This window comes from Gopherus flavomarginatus, chromosome 3 (genome assembly GCF_025201925.1).
Source record: "Gopherus flavomarginatus isolate rGopFla2 chromosome 3, rGopFla2.mat.asm, whole genome shotgun sequence".
Classification (NCBI taxonomy): Eukaryota; Metazoa; Chordata; order Testudines; family Testudinidae; genus Gopherus; species Gopherus flavomarginatus.
The window spans coordinates 266020222-266038497 of NC_066619.1; the positions used below are offsets into that span (position 1 = coordinate 266020222).

The following is an 18276-nucleotide window of genomic DNA, read 5'->3' on the forward strand; positions in this document are numbered from 1 at the left end:
AAGGTACTAATGCAAACTCAGTAATTGCATCTAGTTATTAGAATAATTTATATAGCACCTTCCTCCTAAAAAATTTCCAATTGCTAAACATTGGCTTTCTCCGTCCACAGAGAATGTGGTAGCTACATTAGCAGCGCACAATATTACATAGTTTAGGACAGGAAAGAATATCTCAAATCCTAGTGTGACATGTTCATCTAAGTTTTAAAACTACAGCTATCCCTACAGCAGAAGCAGACAAAATCCATGTAAAAAGAAGGGATGGGAATACTGCATCAGAAAGTGTTTTTGAAAATAGCTCTGACGTTTTATTGCAGCATGGTGCATTCCACAGGCAAAATAGTTGCTGTTTCAAAATACAGTATTCCAGATTATCCAAACTGTGTTAATTTGTACAGGAAATTAAGAAACCTGTAAGAATTTTTACTAAAGGCATAAAAAAGAAAGAATGTCTGCTTGTCACCCAAGCCTATAGACTTGGCACCATCTCTCTTTAGGTGCTTCCATCCAGTCTATATCTAAATACTGCCAATTCTTTCTGCGCAATCTCTCTAAAATATGGCCTCTCTTATTCAGCCATGCAACTAAAACGCTAGTCAAAAGCTCTCATCTCACCTCTGGCCTTGACAAATGCAATCTTACTCCACTCACATCCATTCAGAATGCTGCTGCAGAGATCATTTTCCTAGACTGTTCGCTTTGATCATGTCACCCCTCTTTGAATTCCTTCATTAGCTCTCTTCTCCATCTCCTCAAACATTAACTGTTTTAGTTCACTTTCAAGGCCTTCTACTATCAATATACACACTACCTATCATCTCTCACTTGCTGTCAATGCTCACTTTCAATCAGCTCATGATGCCAGCCTGCACTGTTCACTTGTTAAATTTTCAAACAATCACTGCTGTGCTTTCTCCCATGCTGCTCTACACACGTGGGAGTTGCTTCCTATGGAGGTAGCTTTGCAGATGTTCATTACCCACCTCAAAACTCTCCTTTCCTGGGATGGCTACAAAAAACTTGACAATGCTTAGGTTTGTTACCAGGAACCACTTGTGCACAGGGATCACAACATGTCATGCTGACAAGTTTTATCTCAACTTTTCCTGGTACTTTCACATCTGTCTGTATCCATCTGGTATCTCTTGTCATATATTTAGTCTGTAAGCTCATTGGGGCAGGGATTGCCAATTTGTTCTGCGATAGTGCAGCACCCAACACGATGAAGTCCCTGGACCATGACTAGGGCTCCTAAGTGCTATGGTAATGTAAACAGTAATAATAGTAAGCAAATGTGAGTGAGGAAAGATTCCTTTTGCCTTTGTTAGTATTCTTACATTTCAAGGTCAAGCTGACAAGAGCTCAAGAATGAGGAAAAACAAGTCAGTCACTCAGGTCTAACACAGCCACATCCAACTGAAACTGTAAGAAGAATTTCCACTGGGAGGAAATTATTTACCCAAATTGGAATGTGAGTGGGACAGTGAGGTTGAGAAACTCTCCGACCCTTCCAGAAGTGCTACAGAGGTTTTACTATCCACATATAGTCAGTAATTGTGTGTTACATCTCATCTGAAAGTGGGCACCTCTAAAAGCATCCCTCATATAATGTTGGGGCATTGGCTTAAGTTCCGACAGAGAAGAGAGTGACACTAGTGATTATTAATAAGGCTAAGATTTTATCACAGATACCTTTTAGTAAAAGTCACGGACAGGTCACCAGCAATAAAGAAAAATCCATGGAAGCCCATGACCTGTCCCTTTTACTAAAAATATCTATGATAAAATGGGAAGGGGCTGGGCAGATGCCGGGTGGCTGGGAGCTCCAGGCTTGACACCATCACCACCTGCAGCTGGTCACTGAAGGGTTCCCCTACCCCCCATGGTGGCCAGCAGCAGCCGCCAGTGGCCAGGGAGCTGCAGGGGTCCCCCATTCCACCACTGACAGCTGGGAAGCTGCTGGGGTCCCCCATACCGCCGCCAGCGGCCAGGGAACTACAGGATACCCTGCCTGCCTATGGCAGCTGGGAGCTTGGGGGCACCGCTACCTTAGGCAGTGGGTCACAGCTCCCTGCCACTGTGAAAGGCTGCTGGACCCTGCAGCTTCCAGACGCCAGGGCTGAAGTCACCAAGGTCTTTGGAAGTCACGGATTCTGTGACTCCCTTGACTAAATCGTGGGATGTGAGAGACCCAGGGTTAAGTCTCTCCTCAGGCAAAGAGGGGAGAAAGCATTTGAACCAGGGTCTCCCACACCTTTCAGAACCAGTGCTCTAACCCAGAGTTTCTCAAATGTGGCCACCAAGGGCTTCTCTTGAGGCCACAGCCTCCTGAGCAGTGATTGGGAGGGGAGCTAAGCACCGCCTCCTCTGGGGCCACCCTGAGGGGTTGGGTCATCCCCCCCGGAAACACAAATGCCAGAGGAGCAGACAGCTGATGTGAGTTCCCCACCTAGCTCAGGGCTTCAGCGCTGGGGTGGCGGGAGGCAGGCTCCAACCATTCAGCGGCGGGCTCTGAACATGGGCACTGGCTGTGCAGTGGCAGGTTCTGGCCACGGGCTCCATCCCTCAGCCGCAGGGCCCGGCAGGCTCCATTCCCTGTCCCTCACCCATCCACCTCATCACCCTTGGTCCCCACTGTCTCCCTACACATCCGACCAAGGCTTAATTTGTCTCATGGCTTGCCAGGTCTGAGTAAGTCTGCTGTGAAAAGTGATATTTCTATGTTTATTAATATCATTTTTCACTGACTCCCAGCTAGCTAGCAAGTCTGCTGCTGTGAAAAGTGATATCAACAAACATTGTTCACAGAAGCAGGCTTACCAGCTAACAAATCTAAAAAAACCCAAAAGGCAAAAGAAACAACAACAAAAGACAAGAACATGCAAAGCACCTTATTTGTGTTTCTCTTCTGTTTAGGTCCACTAAAGAATAGACACAACTGTCCATTATTTTTATTACTGAATCTGCAAAAAAACCTCTACATAAATATGATTTGGATGTATATATGTGCATATTTGTTTTTCCTAAAGTTAAGTGTTTCAGGGAAAAAAGTGTCATAGTGGCCACCAGCAAGAGTTGGTGGCCACACTCTGAGGTCACCAAAAAATTTGTTGTGAGAACCCCTGCTCTAACCATGGAATATTCTGATGTGGAACTCCCTCTGTCTGTCCTGTTGAAGCTGTTACACTCTGCATAAATAAAAAAAAAGAGAGTGACTGGAGTAAGCGGACTGGACCCAAGGTCTCTCGCTTCCCCGGGGAGTGCTCTAACCACTGGACTAGAGTGTCACTCTCTCCTTCAACGACTGTTCCACTTTGGATAAATAGTCACTGAGCTAGACAGAGAGACTCCATACACCCTAAAAATTCCTTATCATATTCTTTGACCTACTGCAGCAGAGTGTACTATGGCACTTTATTGCATGGTAGCAGGATCCACACGGCTAGTGAGCATGCAACAGGCTACAGTACCACAGATTTACACTCTGACTTATCACACGCTGGACAAGCCCAGAGAACAACTGATGAAAAGTACTAGAAGAGTTAGGTATTATTATATAAACAGGTTGGTATGCAACAAGATGTTATCTAGAATTTGAACCAAAGACACGTTTCAAAACAGAAATATTTGTATTTGCTAAAAGGAAAATGACAATCCCTTAAATGGGCAATGTCAGCTTAAAACCTAATCCATTTTAAAAATGAAGTTAAAATTAATTTCATGTATTATACCTGCCTAAGTCCCCACTTCAATTTTTGCAGAAATTACATTCAGTGTTTTTAAAAATGTTTCTCCCCCCCACTGCAGCATGGAAGATCCACACAGAGAAAACAGCCAAGCTAATTATACACAAAATGCTGTCAACTGCACATATGAAGGAAGGACAGTCTAAGGTTGGGATGCTAGCCTGGGACTTAAGAGACCCCTCTTCAGTTCCCTGTATAACCTAAGTTTCTCATCTGTAAATAAAGATAATAGTACTTGCTTACCTCAAAAGGGTGTGGAGAGGGCAAAAAATAGTTTCTGAGACACTCAGACGTTATATGGTAATGGGGGACCACATAAGTATCCAAAATAGAGAAAAGTGGGAAAGGGAGAGAGGAAAATCTCATATTTCAACTACTATAAACTTGGGTATCTTTATGTGACATTCATTGATAAAGAATGTTCAGAGAAAGAGTGTTCTATTTAAGCTGTATCCGTTTAAGATGGGGTTTTTACAAGCTTCATATAACGTGGATCACATCTTGAGAAATTTCCCTCCCATGCAGTCACACAGCTTCCCTGTGACAACAGCAGCAATTGCTTAAATGGAAAGTTTCAAGTATTTGTATTTTTAACTGTAAAATACAGTGTGTGGTCCTTTTCAAAAGACATATACTTTTCCTTTAAGCACCTTACAGACGGGAGGGAAAGGGAACTAACAGTAGTCCATCTCCCTGTTCCCTTGCACAAGCTATGTTTTCCCCCCACTGTCTGGTCTCCTAACACTCCTCAGGCTGTCTGGTCCTTCTTTCACCCTGAATTTGCTTCCTGGCTCTCTTCTGTGCAGGATATGCTACCGAATCACCTAGACTCTTCTCCACTTGCTCCTATAGACACACTGCCTGGCTAGTGGCTTTGATCTTGTAAGTAATCCTTCCCTCCTCCTGCTGGTGACTTCACTGACAGACAGTTCCACTCCTGTTGATGGCTCTGATACAAGACAGAAAAATCCATTTCCTCCATTTATGCAGCAGCAGTTTAAGCAAACTCCACCTCCTTGTTTCTAGCCGCTTTTAACGGTATGCCAGGCTTAACTATGATATTCAAAACCGAGACACTCAGGTAAATCACTGGTAAAATGGAGGAGCTGCTGGCATCATCAGGTGACCTCTCAGCTCCCCACGGATTAGATTTAGAGAATTAATGTCTTAAGGAGCTAAATAATAAGTTATCTGGTTATTTTACCATTTAAAACATCCTTTAAAATACTTTTTTTTTAATAACTTAATATTTGACCAGCAAGTTTACAGTAATATAATAATTTCATCAGGAACAAGCAGGTCAAAACTATGTTCACCAATTACGAAATAGGCTACAAATCCTTTTAAAGCTCTATACAAGCTACTGTCATATTTAAGGTCCTGTCATGAAAAAATGATACACTCAGTTAATGAAGAGCTGCCACACAATTAGATAAAGTGATCACACTTTGTTTTATATATTGAGGCAGACAATAAGCCATCACTGTTTTTGACAGCAACTTACCACCTTTCTCCCCAGTAAGCAGAAAAGAAGCAGACAGGAGACGAACACAGTGAACCAGAGGAGCAGAATTTCCATCTGTGTAGTGACCTATATCTCCCTTTATTCTGGAAGGCTGTTAAAAAAGCAAATCACAGGTCTTATGTATATTTTTAAAATTAAGTTTAAATAAAAAAATCATAAGAAGGAACACAATTTAGAAAAACTAAGTAATAAACAAGGATCCTAGAAATCTATTTGCCATAGAAAAACACAGAATTTGCATTTTTACAGAGCATCTTTAGTTTTTATATTTTTTGAAAAAATAGAATCATATATCGTAACATAATAGGGAAAATGGCCGGGGCTTGGGCTGCCAGCTTAAAAATTGTGAATATATCAATTAAACATTGTGTTCAAGTGACACCAATTTATATTGTGGCTATGGAAATCAAAGTTCAGCATTTTATTTTAAATGTAGGAAAACACGGATTTTATGGGGGCGGGGGGAGGGTTAATCCAAGAATTTTGGTTTTTTTAAATCATGAAAAACTAGGGTCCCTGGTAATAAATCAGAGGCACATTAAATACATCTTCTGTGAGAATGCCCTAAAACCAAATATTTTTGCAAAGATGCCACCACCAGCAATATAATTGTTCTAATTTCACCATAAAAACTATAATATGACAGTTCTAGTAGATTGTTATTTATCTAGACTTGCTGTTTGACAAAAGACATGAGGCTCCTTTGGCTACAAAGTTACGCTCTCTGGAAACATAATATGGAAACCCAGCTCAAGAGTAACATCCTTCTGGAAGTTGCGAAATTTGTTTTATTAGCTTAAACTGTATGATAGAGAATCTGGCATACCTTTTCAGTGTTGGGAATTTTAAAAAAAATGTTTTTTTTCCCATATAAAACTCATTGCATTCAACTTGAACTCCTTGGAAGTTCTTTGCTGTATTTGTTCATCACAGGTGGTGGTCAGTTCAATGATATTTGAGCAGCAGATGAAAAATTCATTACATGTCCCTTTGCTACTCTTCATGCACACAGCAAGGGGGATTTGTTCTTTTTCTCTCTGCAGTTCTGACACCCTTAATTGCATAACTTGTCTATTTATGTTTGCCTAATAGTGTACCGTCTTCTGTATATGTAAGTTTTCAAGATAGTGTATTTTATGTGACCTAGGAAGTTTTAATTACAAGTAGAATGTTGATGACTGGAATGCACTTTTTTTAAGCTGGGACATATACTGTAAAGTATACCTACTATTGTACAGATTACAAAATTATCTGCTTATAAAGCAGAATTCCATTAGTTGTTTCATGTATGCTTGTTTTGAAAATTTAACAAACACCTAACTTAAAAACCCACTTTGAGTGTGAGAATGTCTTACCTTATTTTCGTGATCAACAGATTCTACTGTTTCTTCTTTTGCCATGAATCTATCTACACTGCTGTCAGAAGGCTGCCTGCTATGGCCCATGTTTTTCAATAAGTGTGGTTGCTGAAGGGCTTCATTAAAAAAAACGATACATAGCACATTATTTAAGATGTAAATTAAGCTAAATGCAGATCACACACTTTTAACTGAAGTTTATTACCAGACAGTTAAAAAAGTAGCCTACAAATAACAAGTAAAACGATTTGTTAAAGAAACAAAAATATACCTCTACCTCGATATAACGCTGTCCTTGGGAGCCAAAAAATCTTACTGCATTATAGGTGAAACCGTGTTGTATTGAACTTGGTTTGATCTGCTGGAGTGCGCAACCCCGTCCCCCTGGTGAACTGCTTTACCGCGTTATATCCGAATTTGTGTTATATTGGGTCACGTTATATCGGGGTAGAAGTGTACTTTCATCAGAATGTTGTTATATTTGTTTCTGGTAGACATAAAATAGATAATCAGTCTTGCTGGAAATCAGATGAAAGATGCTACTATTTTTGTAATTGATTTTTCCTATTTATCAACATACCAAGGGAAGAATTTCTGAAAGGCTCTGAAGAGTCATCATGGAGAACATTTGCAGCTTCATCTTCCTCATCTTGCAGCTGTCCAATCTGCATTCCAGAATACTGGCTTTCAGTACCCTCTAGAATCTAAGATATACAAGAAATGAACTTTTAGAGTAGACTAACTTTGAGTGCACAAGTCAGAGCACAAACATGCAATGTTAGTAATTCACAAACCAAAGTCAGTCTGATGCATGTTAGCATAAGCCTGCAGCTATGTGCTGGCCCCACAGTTCTCAGATTCCTCATTTTTCCAAGATGCAAAATTGTGATCTTGATAGCTCACAGACCTGACTTAGATTGGAGCCTGCCTCTGTACTATGGCTTGGGCCTTTCTCGTTGATGTGAGGCAAACTGATCCTCCATGCCACCTGCTATCAACTTCCACCATCCCCTTCTAAGGCCCCAGCTTGACCTAAATTGTCCAGCTGCCAAACCCTCCAAAGACCTCAGATGCAGTATGTGAGTAATGGAAGTCTAGCAGTGATCCCACTGTGCACCACAAAACATAGGGCTGGACCTCTTCAAGATAAAATGAGAGTATCCCTTCATTCTAATGCAAAGTCTAATAGAAATGAGTTGGTTTTTTGTTTTTTTTTTAAAACCCAACCTCTGATACTAATGTTATGGACCTGCCACTTATTTAATTAATGTAAAGAGACCACCACCAAAAAGGTAGCAAAACAACATTTCACAGCTATACTATCTGCAGGTAACTTAATTTTCTAGCTGCAAAATGCCATGTAAATCATTAAAGTGAAAGATACCAATTAAGCTGTCAAGAAATTTTAGCTGCTTAGATGATAAGATGAAAATAAATACATAAACAATATGATGATTGAGTCAGTTACCTTTAACATTCCTCTCATGCACTGGCCAGGAAATGACTATGAACAGTCTCGTCTTTAATTTATAAAAGTCTAAGATCCAACCATATAATTATGGAACAAAATCTTTATAATCATTTAATAGTTCTCTTTAAAATATTAAAAGGACCTGTAAGAACCTACTTACAGCAAATCCCAGACTTACAAAAATTATATAAGCATGCAGGAAGATGAAGTGACACCTCAACTCTCATCCCAACAACAAACTAGCTAGAAACAACCCTCATGGTTTTTATGACAGCAACCATCTATACAATGCAAATAAAAAGCAGCCTATAAATTTAAAAAAAAAGTCTGAAAGTATTTAAAATGTGTAACCAAATATCAAATTAAAATGACATATCTTTAAGAAAACAAGAGATAGCGTTTTTGGATTTCATATGGCAGGAAACTCCATAAACAAAGACAGAAGACAGAAAAAGCCCACAGACCAAAGATAACCAATTTAACACGAAACAGGCAAGCCCAGCTCTCCTGATTATATAGGATATGACCACTTTCAGAATTGTCACTCCATCACTTATTTGGATTTCAAAATCCTATTGTGTATGTGTTTAGTCTAACTTCTCTCCTTACTTGTCTAAACCTATAACAGATTTAGATTTATACACAAATACTCTGCTTTATTATTGCCATGGTATCAAATTTTCCATAGATTTCTTAAAAATAAACAGACTCAAATATTTTTAAAGGCCAAATCATTACATTAATGTGTGTTTAAAATAAATATTTTTAAACAATACTTGTGAAGCAGTTTCTCTTTTGCTTACCTGCCAAAACCCAAGTTCAGTGTTCCGCACTTCGGGGGAAAGCTTATGACAATGTAGGAAATACAATTTTAGATAACTGTTTTGATTAGCTGTTGCGGAAGAAGATTCCAAACTCTGAACTCAGGTTTTGGCAGATAAATAAAAACCTTTTCAAACACTGGTTTTTAAAGTGTATTTGTATTTTACACTATAGTTTTACAATAAAAAGTGACTAGAAATGGTATTGCAGGGTTTCATGATGATTGAAGATGATTTCCATAGCAAATGGAATCAGCAATAAGATTCAGCAGGACAAATTCTAATTTCAGTTACACGTGTTGCAATGCCGTCATAAAATTCTGTTCTGAATGAACAGGCCTAAGGAGAGATTGCATCTAAAATGGTTAATTCTTAACCTGTTTGCTAAATACCAGGTGATCTCTGGGTATTTCCAAGTTCATTGTTTAGATAATTATCAACTTACAGTACAATATGCCTTTCAGAGGCACTTTATATATGCATTAAGCATCACTAAACCTCACTGAAGATATATGTATTGGATTTCCAAAGCAGGTACAGTAACTCCTCACTTAATGTTGTCCCGATTAACGTTAGTTTTGTTGGTACCTCGCTGATCAATTAGAGAACATGCTCGTTTAAAGTTGCACAATGCTCCCTTATAACGTTGTAACTGCCTGCTTTGTCCACTGCTTGTAGAAAGAGCAGACAGTTGGAGCTAGTGGGTAGGGGCTTGGAACCAGGGTGGACCAGCAGCCCCCCTATCAACTCCCCGCTACTGTAAGTTCCCTGTGTGGCAGCCCAGCAGGCTACCAATTGCCAGGCAGTAGACTGTCCCTCCCCTGCACTGTGTGCTGCTACTATCCTGGTCTTAGAGCTGCTCCCAGGAGCCTCCTGCTTGCTGTGAGGTGGGAGAAGGGTGCTAATGTCAGGGTGTCCCCCTCCTCTCCACTCCCCACTTCTTTACCTCATCTTTGCGGGGGGGGGGGGGCGGGGGAGACGAGACACGACAAGACTCAGGATGGAGGGAGCTTGCTGGCAGCAGCTGCTGTCTCAACTTGCTGATCTACTTAAAAAGGCAGACAAATTGGAGCATAAGCTTTCATGGGTGAATACCCACTTCATCCAGTGCATGCATCGGATGAAGTCGGTATTCACCCACGAAACTTTATATTCCAATTTGTCTGTTAGTCTATAAGATGCCACAGGCCTCTGTCGCTTTTTATAGATCCAGACCAACACAGCTACCCCTCTGATACTTAAAAAGGCAGTGTACTTAGAGTGGGGTCAGGGTACTTAAAAGGTGCAATGCTCGTGTCGCTCTCACACACAGGCTGTCTCTCTCTGCCATGCTGTCTCCCCTCCTTCCATGGGGCTATCTTGTAGAGTGTGAGGCTACATTAACGTGTTAACCCTTGAGGGCTCAGTCGAGCACTAGTTCATCATTTAGCATCATTTATCCCTGGGAAATATCCCATCCTCTGACTTCACTCCTCAACCAAGCGTCACAATCATCACTGCTGTGTACAGTATTAAATTGATTGTTTAAAACTTATACTGTGTATGTGTGTGTGTACACATATAAAATATATATGTGTATATGTACATACGTGTGTGTGTGTGTGTACACATATAAAATATATATGTGTATATGTACATACGTGTGTGTGTGTGTGTGTGTGTGTGTACACACACATATAAAATATAGTCTTTTGTCTGGCAAAAGAAATTTCCCTGGAACCTACCCCCTCCCTACCCCCATTTACATTAATTCTTACGGTGAAACTGGATTTGCTTAACGTCATTTCGCTTAAAGTAGAATTTTTCAACATTAAGCGAGGAGTTACTGTAGCAAGGAAATATGAAAGCCTTTGACAATTTTAGATTGCAACTCATGTTGAAAAGAACTCTGTACGACCTTAACTGTCCAAACTGTTCATTTCCAGAGTTCACAATCCCAGGACATCAGAGCAATGGTTTATGTGCTAAGAGAGCATACTAAAAACACTGAAAGGAGGAAATAAAAGATATGTATGAGTTACAAACTATCAGTGAAGGACGTATCTATTTGGCATATGTGCATCTGTAAAGGGGGATACGTGTGATCATCTGGCTCAGCAGCTTATCAAATTGATACTTTTCCTTGAAGGCGGAATCTTAGGCTTCAGGATTTAAATTTCAATTACTTATGGATATCTTGTATTCATCATTGCTTGAAGTTGTAAATCAAGACTGAATATCTTTCTAAAAGATATACTACAGCTCAAACAGAAATTACAGACTCTCCCTGGGCTATGCAAGATCTGACTTACGCAAATCCGCACTTATGGAAAAAGCTCCGTAAGTTCTGTAAGCTTTTTTTTTGCGCGTACATAATTGTCGGGTATACATTCCCAACTTATGCAAAGTTCAACTTATGCAAGGTATTCCAGAACAGAACGCTTGCGTAAGTCGGGGAGCATCTGTAGAGGTTTGATGCAGAAATTACTGGGTGAGAGTCTATGGCCTGTGTGATGCAGAAGGTCAGACTATGATCTTAATAGTCCTTTCTGGCCTTAATATTTAAGGCTTTAAAAAAGCTTAAGACTTCAAACTTCATGATTGCAAAGAAAACCGTCATAATCTGAACGAGTCTAAACCAATGCAGTGATATCAGCCCAAATATGCGGACAGCCTGAAGCAACAGCTTTAAGGGAAATGGGAACTCTCCAATTCTTGTGAATATAGCATTCACTCTGAAGCCTGATGATGACGACCACTTAGAAATCAATGATCTTAGCTATTTCACTATTGGGAGCTTGCAAGAAAGGAGGTGGTCAATCCTATTACAAAGATCTGTACAATCTACTCTGAACACCAGCTCATTTTTGCATTATGAGCATTTAAGTGCTGGTCAGAGTTTGAGAAAATATTACTACTTCTCTTCTGCACAATCTGACCCCACTTTTGTGCAAGAGTACCTGTCTGTCACATTTATAAAGTAGCCATTTTTAAAAACAACTCCACAGGTCATTTATTCTTCCCAACTTATCTTCAATGAGTTCACAGAGCTGTTTTTAGGTCAAGCACTGACAACACATTTGGAAGCCTGAATTGAGGGTCGATATGCTACATATCTGCATTTGATTGTCATTTGCCAAATCCCTTAAAAAAAAGTTTTTAAAACAAAGAAAAACAAAAAAAAAGCATTAGTGTCTGTTGAATTGTTCTTTTTCAACTACATGACATCTTTACCGAAAAGAGATGGGCATACTGAAATATCTGTAGAGTACACTACTGAATAAATGCTTGAAGTAAGCATAAAAAGCATCAATGTGTGGTGCATATGAAGTTATGCAACGTAACAGACATTCCAAGAGAGTATAACAAGAGGTAGTAAAACAATTTCCAAGTGAAAAAGCACAGGCAATAAGCCACAGAATATGCAACATGAAGGCATGAGGTTGAAACACTCAGACTTGAGGGGTATTTATCTATAATTCCAAATGGAAGGTTCATCCTTTAACACTTTCACTAGCCCTTTTAAATGGAAGGTTTACAATTTAGTTAGTTTTAAGGGCTAACGAGCCATTAAAATGAAGCATGTAATATTTAGAAAATTACTCATGAAAACCCATTAATATTTTCATTCTTTCAGTGAAAAGAGTAATTTTATAGTGTGTTTAATACACAGAGGTCAAGTTTAAAGCCTTGTGTTCAAACTAATTTTTATAAACAGCAATTCATTTTTTAAAGCTGCAGTGAAAGTGTTAAAATGAGGTCAAGCCATCAGTTAAAGCTATGAGCTGCCGACCTTTTCAGTGTTACTAGCTGAGAACGGGAAAGTAGAAGATGAATAAGTAGATGTGTCCAAGTCTGGGCCCTCCATGGAGGAGCTCTGAGATATGTCGGGCCCCTCAGAAGAAGACTGGGATACCCGCTCTGCCCGTTGCACACTTACAATTTCAGAACTGTCCGAAGGGGTCACAGCTGAATCTGGACCTTCTGTGGTAGTCTGAGAGCTATCACTAACTGGTGAAGAAGCCTGCGTGCCATCATTCAAGTCCATAGTGGGGTCTGACTGGACAGTGCTGATTTGGCTGGAGCTCCGACTAAGCATGTCATCCTCTTCCCCTTCAGTAGTTGTGCTGGCCAAATCACAACTGGTCAGGTCTACAGAGTCTGATTGCAAAGCATGTTGTGAACGTGGCTGCTCAGTGATGATGTCATGTCCTGTGGGATCAGCTGCAGAACTTACTATTGATCCAGCTGATGATACTCCTGATGAAGAAGCTAATTCACTGGTTATCTCACTCTTCATGGAGGCTGAAACAAAAAGCAATTAGTGATCCAAAGTCATCTATCAAGAAAATATTCTGCATACACTTGAAGAAAAAAGATTTAAACACCAAAGAAAAATAAAATAATCAAATTCAGCTTTATATCTCTAATATAAAACTGGATTAAGCGAAAAGGCTTTGAAGGGAGCAGTGAATGAAGCATTAAAATATTGCTAGGGAGGTAAATCCCTGTAAGCCATTTAGGTATAGTACAGCCTTTTTAACTTTTCATTGCTTCTTCTAAAAAGGCTGTAACCAGCACCTTAAGGCCCATATTTAGTCCTTTTGGATTTGAACACTGTAGTCCAAGAACCATCTTTTTTAATTATGGCTTAAGATGCCTGAAGCAGGGTTTTAAAATTCAATAAAGAAAGTGTATGCAAATTTGGATACGAGTCTGAGGGAGTTATGTTTCTAAATAGTATGCATCTTCTACTTTAAAAAATACTACTTGTTCATCTTCTGTTACTATGATTGCTAACAGCACTTTAAAAACAACATTTTAAAATAACAGCAAGAAACAGTTGCAAGCGACTAGAATGAAGGAGATGAGAAGGTAGGCAGATATTTTAAAGGCAAACTGATAATAAAAACACTGTGAAAGTTTATTCACTTACTGTCACAAGAAACACCAAGATTACTTTAACAGAAAGATCAGCAAAAAAAAAAAAAAAATCTATAGATTTAAATTTGTTTACTTAGTGCATTTGACAGCACATTGTGTATAGGCAGTCTTTTTCCCCTGTCTTCAGGTCTTTCAACACAGAAATAATGAATAGAAACATTTTTTTAAAATATGAAAATATAATTGTAAAGAGAAAGATTGGCAGGACTAACTCAGGAACAGGTGTAGTACTTAAAACTACATTCAACTCTTCCTAGATTTTAAATTCATTTTTATCCCTTTAAATTAAGTTTTAAAATAATGATTCTTTTAAATACATGATGCCGCATTAAAGAGATTTTATGCTGTTTCCTCTTTAATCCTCAACTACGCAAATTTCATAATCACAGTTGAATAAGACAACAATCTCCACACTTCGTAAACAAACAAAGGATAAATGATAAAGGTAAAGGAGATGGTAAAATGTAACTGTATATAACCTTGGGCTATTCTATTTTTAGTCAATCATACTTTATGGACAGACACCTATTTACTATTCAAGGTGGACTTGCTGAACAGCTTACAGAAACGCAGAAATGACACCAAAAACTCCATGTTAAAAAGAATGCAGTCCTACCTGCAAAAGTTGCAGTGCTGACTTCTGACCGTGTTTCAGGGTCATCCTCCAAGCCTTCTTCTTCTCCTAAAAGTACTTTACCTGATAAATGATGCAGCAATATGTTTAAATTTGCTAAAAATGCTATCCTATACCCTGGAAACAATCTCAATTCTTTTAAAAAAAGAGAGATGGTAGGTGAGATAATATCTTTTATTGGACCAATTTCTGTTGGTGAGAGAAACAAGCTTCCAAGCTACACAAAACTCTTTTTCAGGGCTGGAAATGTACTCGGGAGTGTCACACCTAAATACAAGATGGAACAATTTGTTTAGCTCTGTTCCACCTTGTATTTAGCTATGATACTCTAGAGTACATTTCCCAGCCCTGAAGACGAGCTCCGTTTAAGTTCAAAAGCTTGTGTCTCACCAACAGAAGTTGGTCCAATAAAAGATTATCTCATGCACCTTGTTTAATATCTTGGGACCAACGTGGCTACAACATTGCATACATGGAACAAAAGTCAGATGTAAAATGTCTACCCTCTTTTAAGTACATTATTTATTCTTGCACTGAAAAAATATCTAGGTTATTATAAAATAATGGATATGGGGAAAATAAATAGCTAAGAGAAAGAGCAGACAGCATTTTACTATGTAGTCGGGGAGAAGTGGACAATGAAGGCTGATTGCTTTGCATGACAGTTTGGGAATCTGTTTATGTGAACTTATGAATTCCAATCTTTTATGAATTCTCTGTATGCTTATACCCTTACTCATAGCTTTCATTGTATCCTTGCATCAATCCTCTTGTTTAAAGGGAGAGTGGTTTGAGCATTGGCCTGCTAAACCCAGGCTTGTGAGTTCAGTCCTTGAGGGGGCCATTTGGGATTTGGGGAAAAAAAATCTGTCTGGGGATTGGTCCTGCTTTGAGCAGAGGGTTGGACTGGATGACCTCCTGAGGTCCCTTCCAACCCTAATCTTCTATGATTCTAAGGTCTGGGTGTCTCCTCTGAATAGAGCAGACATTAAGGACCATCAGCATTGCAATAACCTTCCCTTATCAGGGTATTAGATTCTACCAGCCAAAAATATTTGGCTTGCAAATGTCTCTTACCCCTCAGTAACAAAGACTGAGGGTTGAAACCGCAGTCCATAAAGAATTACAGAGTGGAATTATTCCAAGGAAAGGACAGGAAGAGTACTGGAATCTGCTGTTAAAAGGGAAACTCTCTAACAAGGAGGCAGCATATCAAAACTAGAAGACAAGACTGGGCAGGAGTAGAAGGGCTGCAGAAGACTGGGCGCCAGAAGATGCTGATTAAGACTCAAACAGCTCTCAGAAGGGGTGAGAAAACTGAGGAGGGTCTCACGTGCCAGTGTTTGATATTTTCCCATAGATCTGTATATCTTGTGTGCTTTGTTTATGGCCAGGTCTACACGACAGACTTTTGCCAGCATAGCTCTGTCAATCAGGGATGTAAAGAAGTGTGATCCCTGACTGACAGCTGTGTCCCCAAAAGCCCCTCACGTAGATGTAAAAGCACAGCTTTGCTGGTACAACCTGCATCCACACTAGGAGCCTTTTGCCAACATACACATACCAATATAGATATACTAGCAAAGCACTCAAAGTATAGACATGGCCAAGAAGTAAAGTGTGTGTGGTTTAGAAGTGCCTTTACAAAGTCTGTGTGTTCCTGGTTTAATTGTCACAAAATCCCCAAAAGGTGAAACAGTAATCCGGAGTATCCATGAAGATGGAGCTCTGGAGAAGGCATGCGTGAGCTACTGGTGAGACCTGGGAGGTCCATATTGGTCTTGGGATCAAGGGTAGCTCAGCTGCAGGGCTTCACATCCCGAGAAGATACCAGCATTGCACCAGTCTGCACCCCAGGAGTGAGCCTGAAAGGCCAGAGCAAGTCCATGTCCAGATGCTGCTCACACTCTAAATTTAAAAGCCTGTGAGCGATGCAAAGTTTGAGTCTAACACAGTAGCCTAATAAATCCCACAATGGGGTGCTCAGCAAGGGCTATAATACTTTTTTTTTTTAAAATGTGTATGGGTTACATAGAGATGCAAAACCCCACCTAATGCAATAAAATACATTAAACACACCCAAGAAATAAAAGAGTTAATATGATAATAGTATTAGCAGCTTATGTGACACATACTACTAAACTACATATTTAGAAAGACTAACCAGTAATCCAAAATGCGTGGCAGAGAATTGTTTTGCATTTCCAATTTTGTTTTCTTTTATGATGCAAACACAAGGCTGCATTAACACAGACATTTGCATTTAATATTCTTGGTTTTGTATTTTTCATGTGAAGTAAAAATATGAAACACAGCTCTGTTAATACAGAGTTACAGAATTGTGTTTATCCATAGCACCATTAAGTTTTAGAGTACCCAAGCCTACAGATAAGGAAAAATGTAGTTGTGGAATTTGGAATTGTGTAACTCCACGATACTCTGGAAAATAATGCAACTAAAAATTCTCTTTTTTGTGCTGTAAAAGCATGAGAACATTTTTTAAAATAATTATGCAGAAAATGGCTGTGTATACTTAAGGTTATACTGTGTTCTGAATCTCAAGCACAGAAGACTCAGTATATGATCATTAAATCATAGAATATCAGGGTTGGAAGGGACCTCAGGAGGTCATCTAGTCCAAACCCACTGCTCAAAGCAGGACCAATCCCCAACTAAATCATCCCAGCCAGGGCTTTCACTACCCTCCTAGTGAAAAAGTTTTTCCCGATATCCAACCTAAACCTCTCACACTGCAACTTGAGATCATTACTCCTTGGTTCTATCAACTGGTACCACTGAGAACAGTCTAGATCTATTCTCTTTGGAACCCCCTTTCAGCTAGTTGAAAGCAGCTATCAAATCCCCCCTCATCCTTCTCTTCTGCAGACTAAACAATCCCAGTTCCCTCAGCCTCTCCTCACAAGCCATGTGCTCCAGCTCCCTAATCATTTTTGTTACCCTCCGCTGGACTCTTTCCAATTTTTCCACATCCTTCTTGTAGTGTGGGGCCCAAAACTGGACATAGTACTCCAGATGAGGCCTCACCAATGCCAAACAGAGGGGAATTATCATGTCCTTCAATCTGCTGACAATGCCCATACTTACACAGTCCAAAATGCTGTTAGCCTTCTTGGCAACAAGGGCACACTGTTGACTCATATCCAGCTTCTCGTCCACTGTAACCCCTAGGTCCTTTTCTGTAGAACTGCTGCCTAGCCATTCGGCCCCTAGTCTGTAGCAGTGCATGGGATGCTTCTGTCTTAAGTGCAGGACTCTGCACTAGTCCTTGTTGAACCTCATGAGATTTCTTCTGGTCTAATCCTCTAATTTGTCTAGGTCCCTCTGTATCCTATCCCTACCCTCCAGCGTATTTACCACTCCTCCCAGTTTAGGGTCATCTGCAAACTTGCTGACGGTGCAGTCCACGCCATCCTCCAGATCATTAACGAAGATATTGAACAAAACCAGCCCCAGGACCGACCCTTGAGGCACTCCACTTGATACTGGCTGTCAACTAGACATGGAGCCATTGATCATTACCCGTTGAGCCTGACGATCTAGCCAGCTTTCCATCCACCTGTAGCGGGGTGATTACCCACTCCACCTCAGAAGGTGTTAAAAGCCAGCCCTTGGAGAGAGCTGGGGCTGGGAGCCTTAAGCTAGGCTGATTGGGGAAGGCAGCCACAGCTGGGGCCACACCCCAATCAGGCCACAGCTGGCCTTACAAGAGGCTGGGAGCCAGGAACTCAGGCAGTCTCTCTCTAGCTGAAGAGAGTAATGGGCCTGACTGCTTGGGAG

General features: G+C 40.1%; 1 protein-coding gene across 9 annotated transcripts in view; it reads right to left on the bottom strand.

Annotated features, from left to right (window-relative positions):
- HTT (huntingtin) overlaps nt 1-18276 on the bottom strand; it is a 232497-nt gene that overhangs the window by 176013 nt on the left and 38208 nt on the right. For 8 of the 9 annotated variants that reach the window (XR_007773556.1, XR_007773557.1, XM_050947253.1 and 5 more), the window contains 5 exons: nt 14461-14541; nt 12841-13205; nt 7210-7333; nt 6627-6745; nt 5251-5362 (listed from right to left, as the gene is read on the bottom strand). Coding sequence is in view for 7 of the 9 variants with exons in the window: in XM_050947253.1 (XP_050803210.1) it covers nt 5251-5362; nt 6627-6745; nt 7210-7333; nt 12841-13205; nt 14461-14541 (801 nt within the window). In the remaining 2 variants the exon portion in view is untranslated. Of the gene's footprint in view, nt 1-5250; nt 5363-6626; nt 6746-7209; nt 7334-12693; nt 12816-12840; nt 13206-14460; nt 14542-18276 lie in introns of those variants that run through there. The other variant, XM_050947257.1, reaches the window with a different exon arrangement.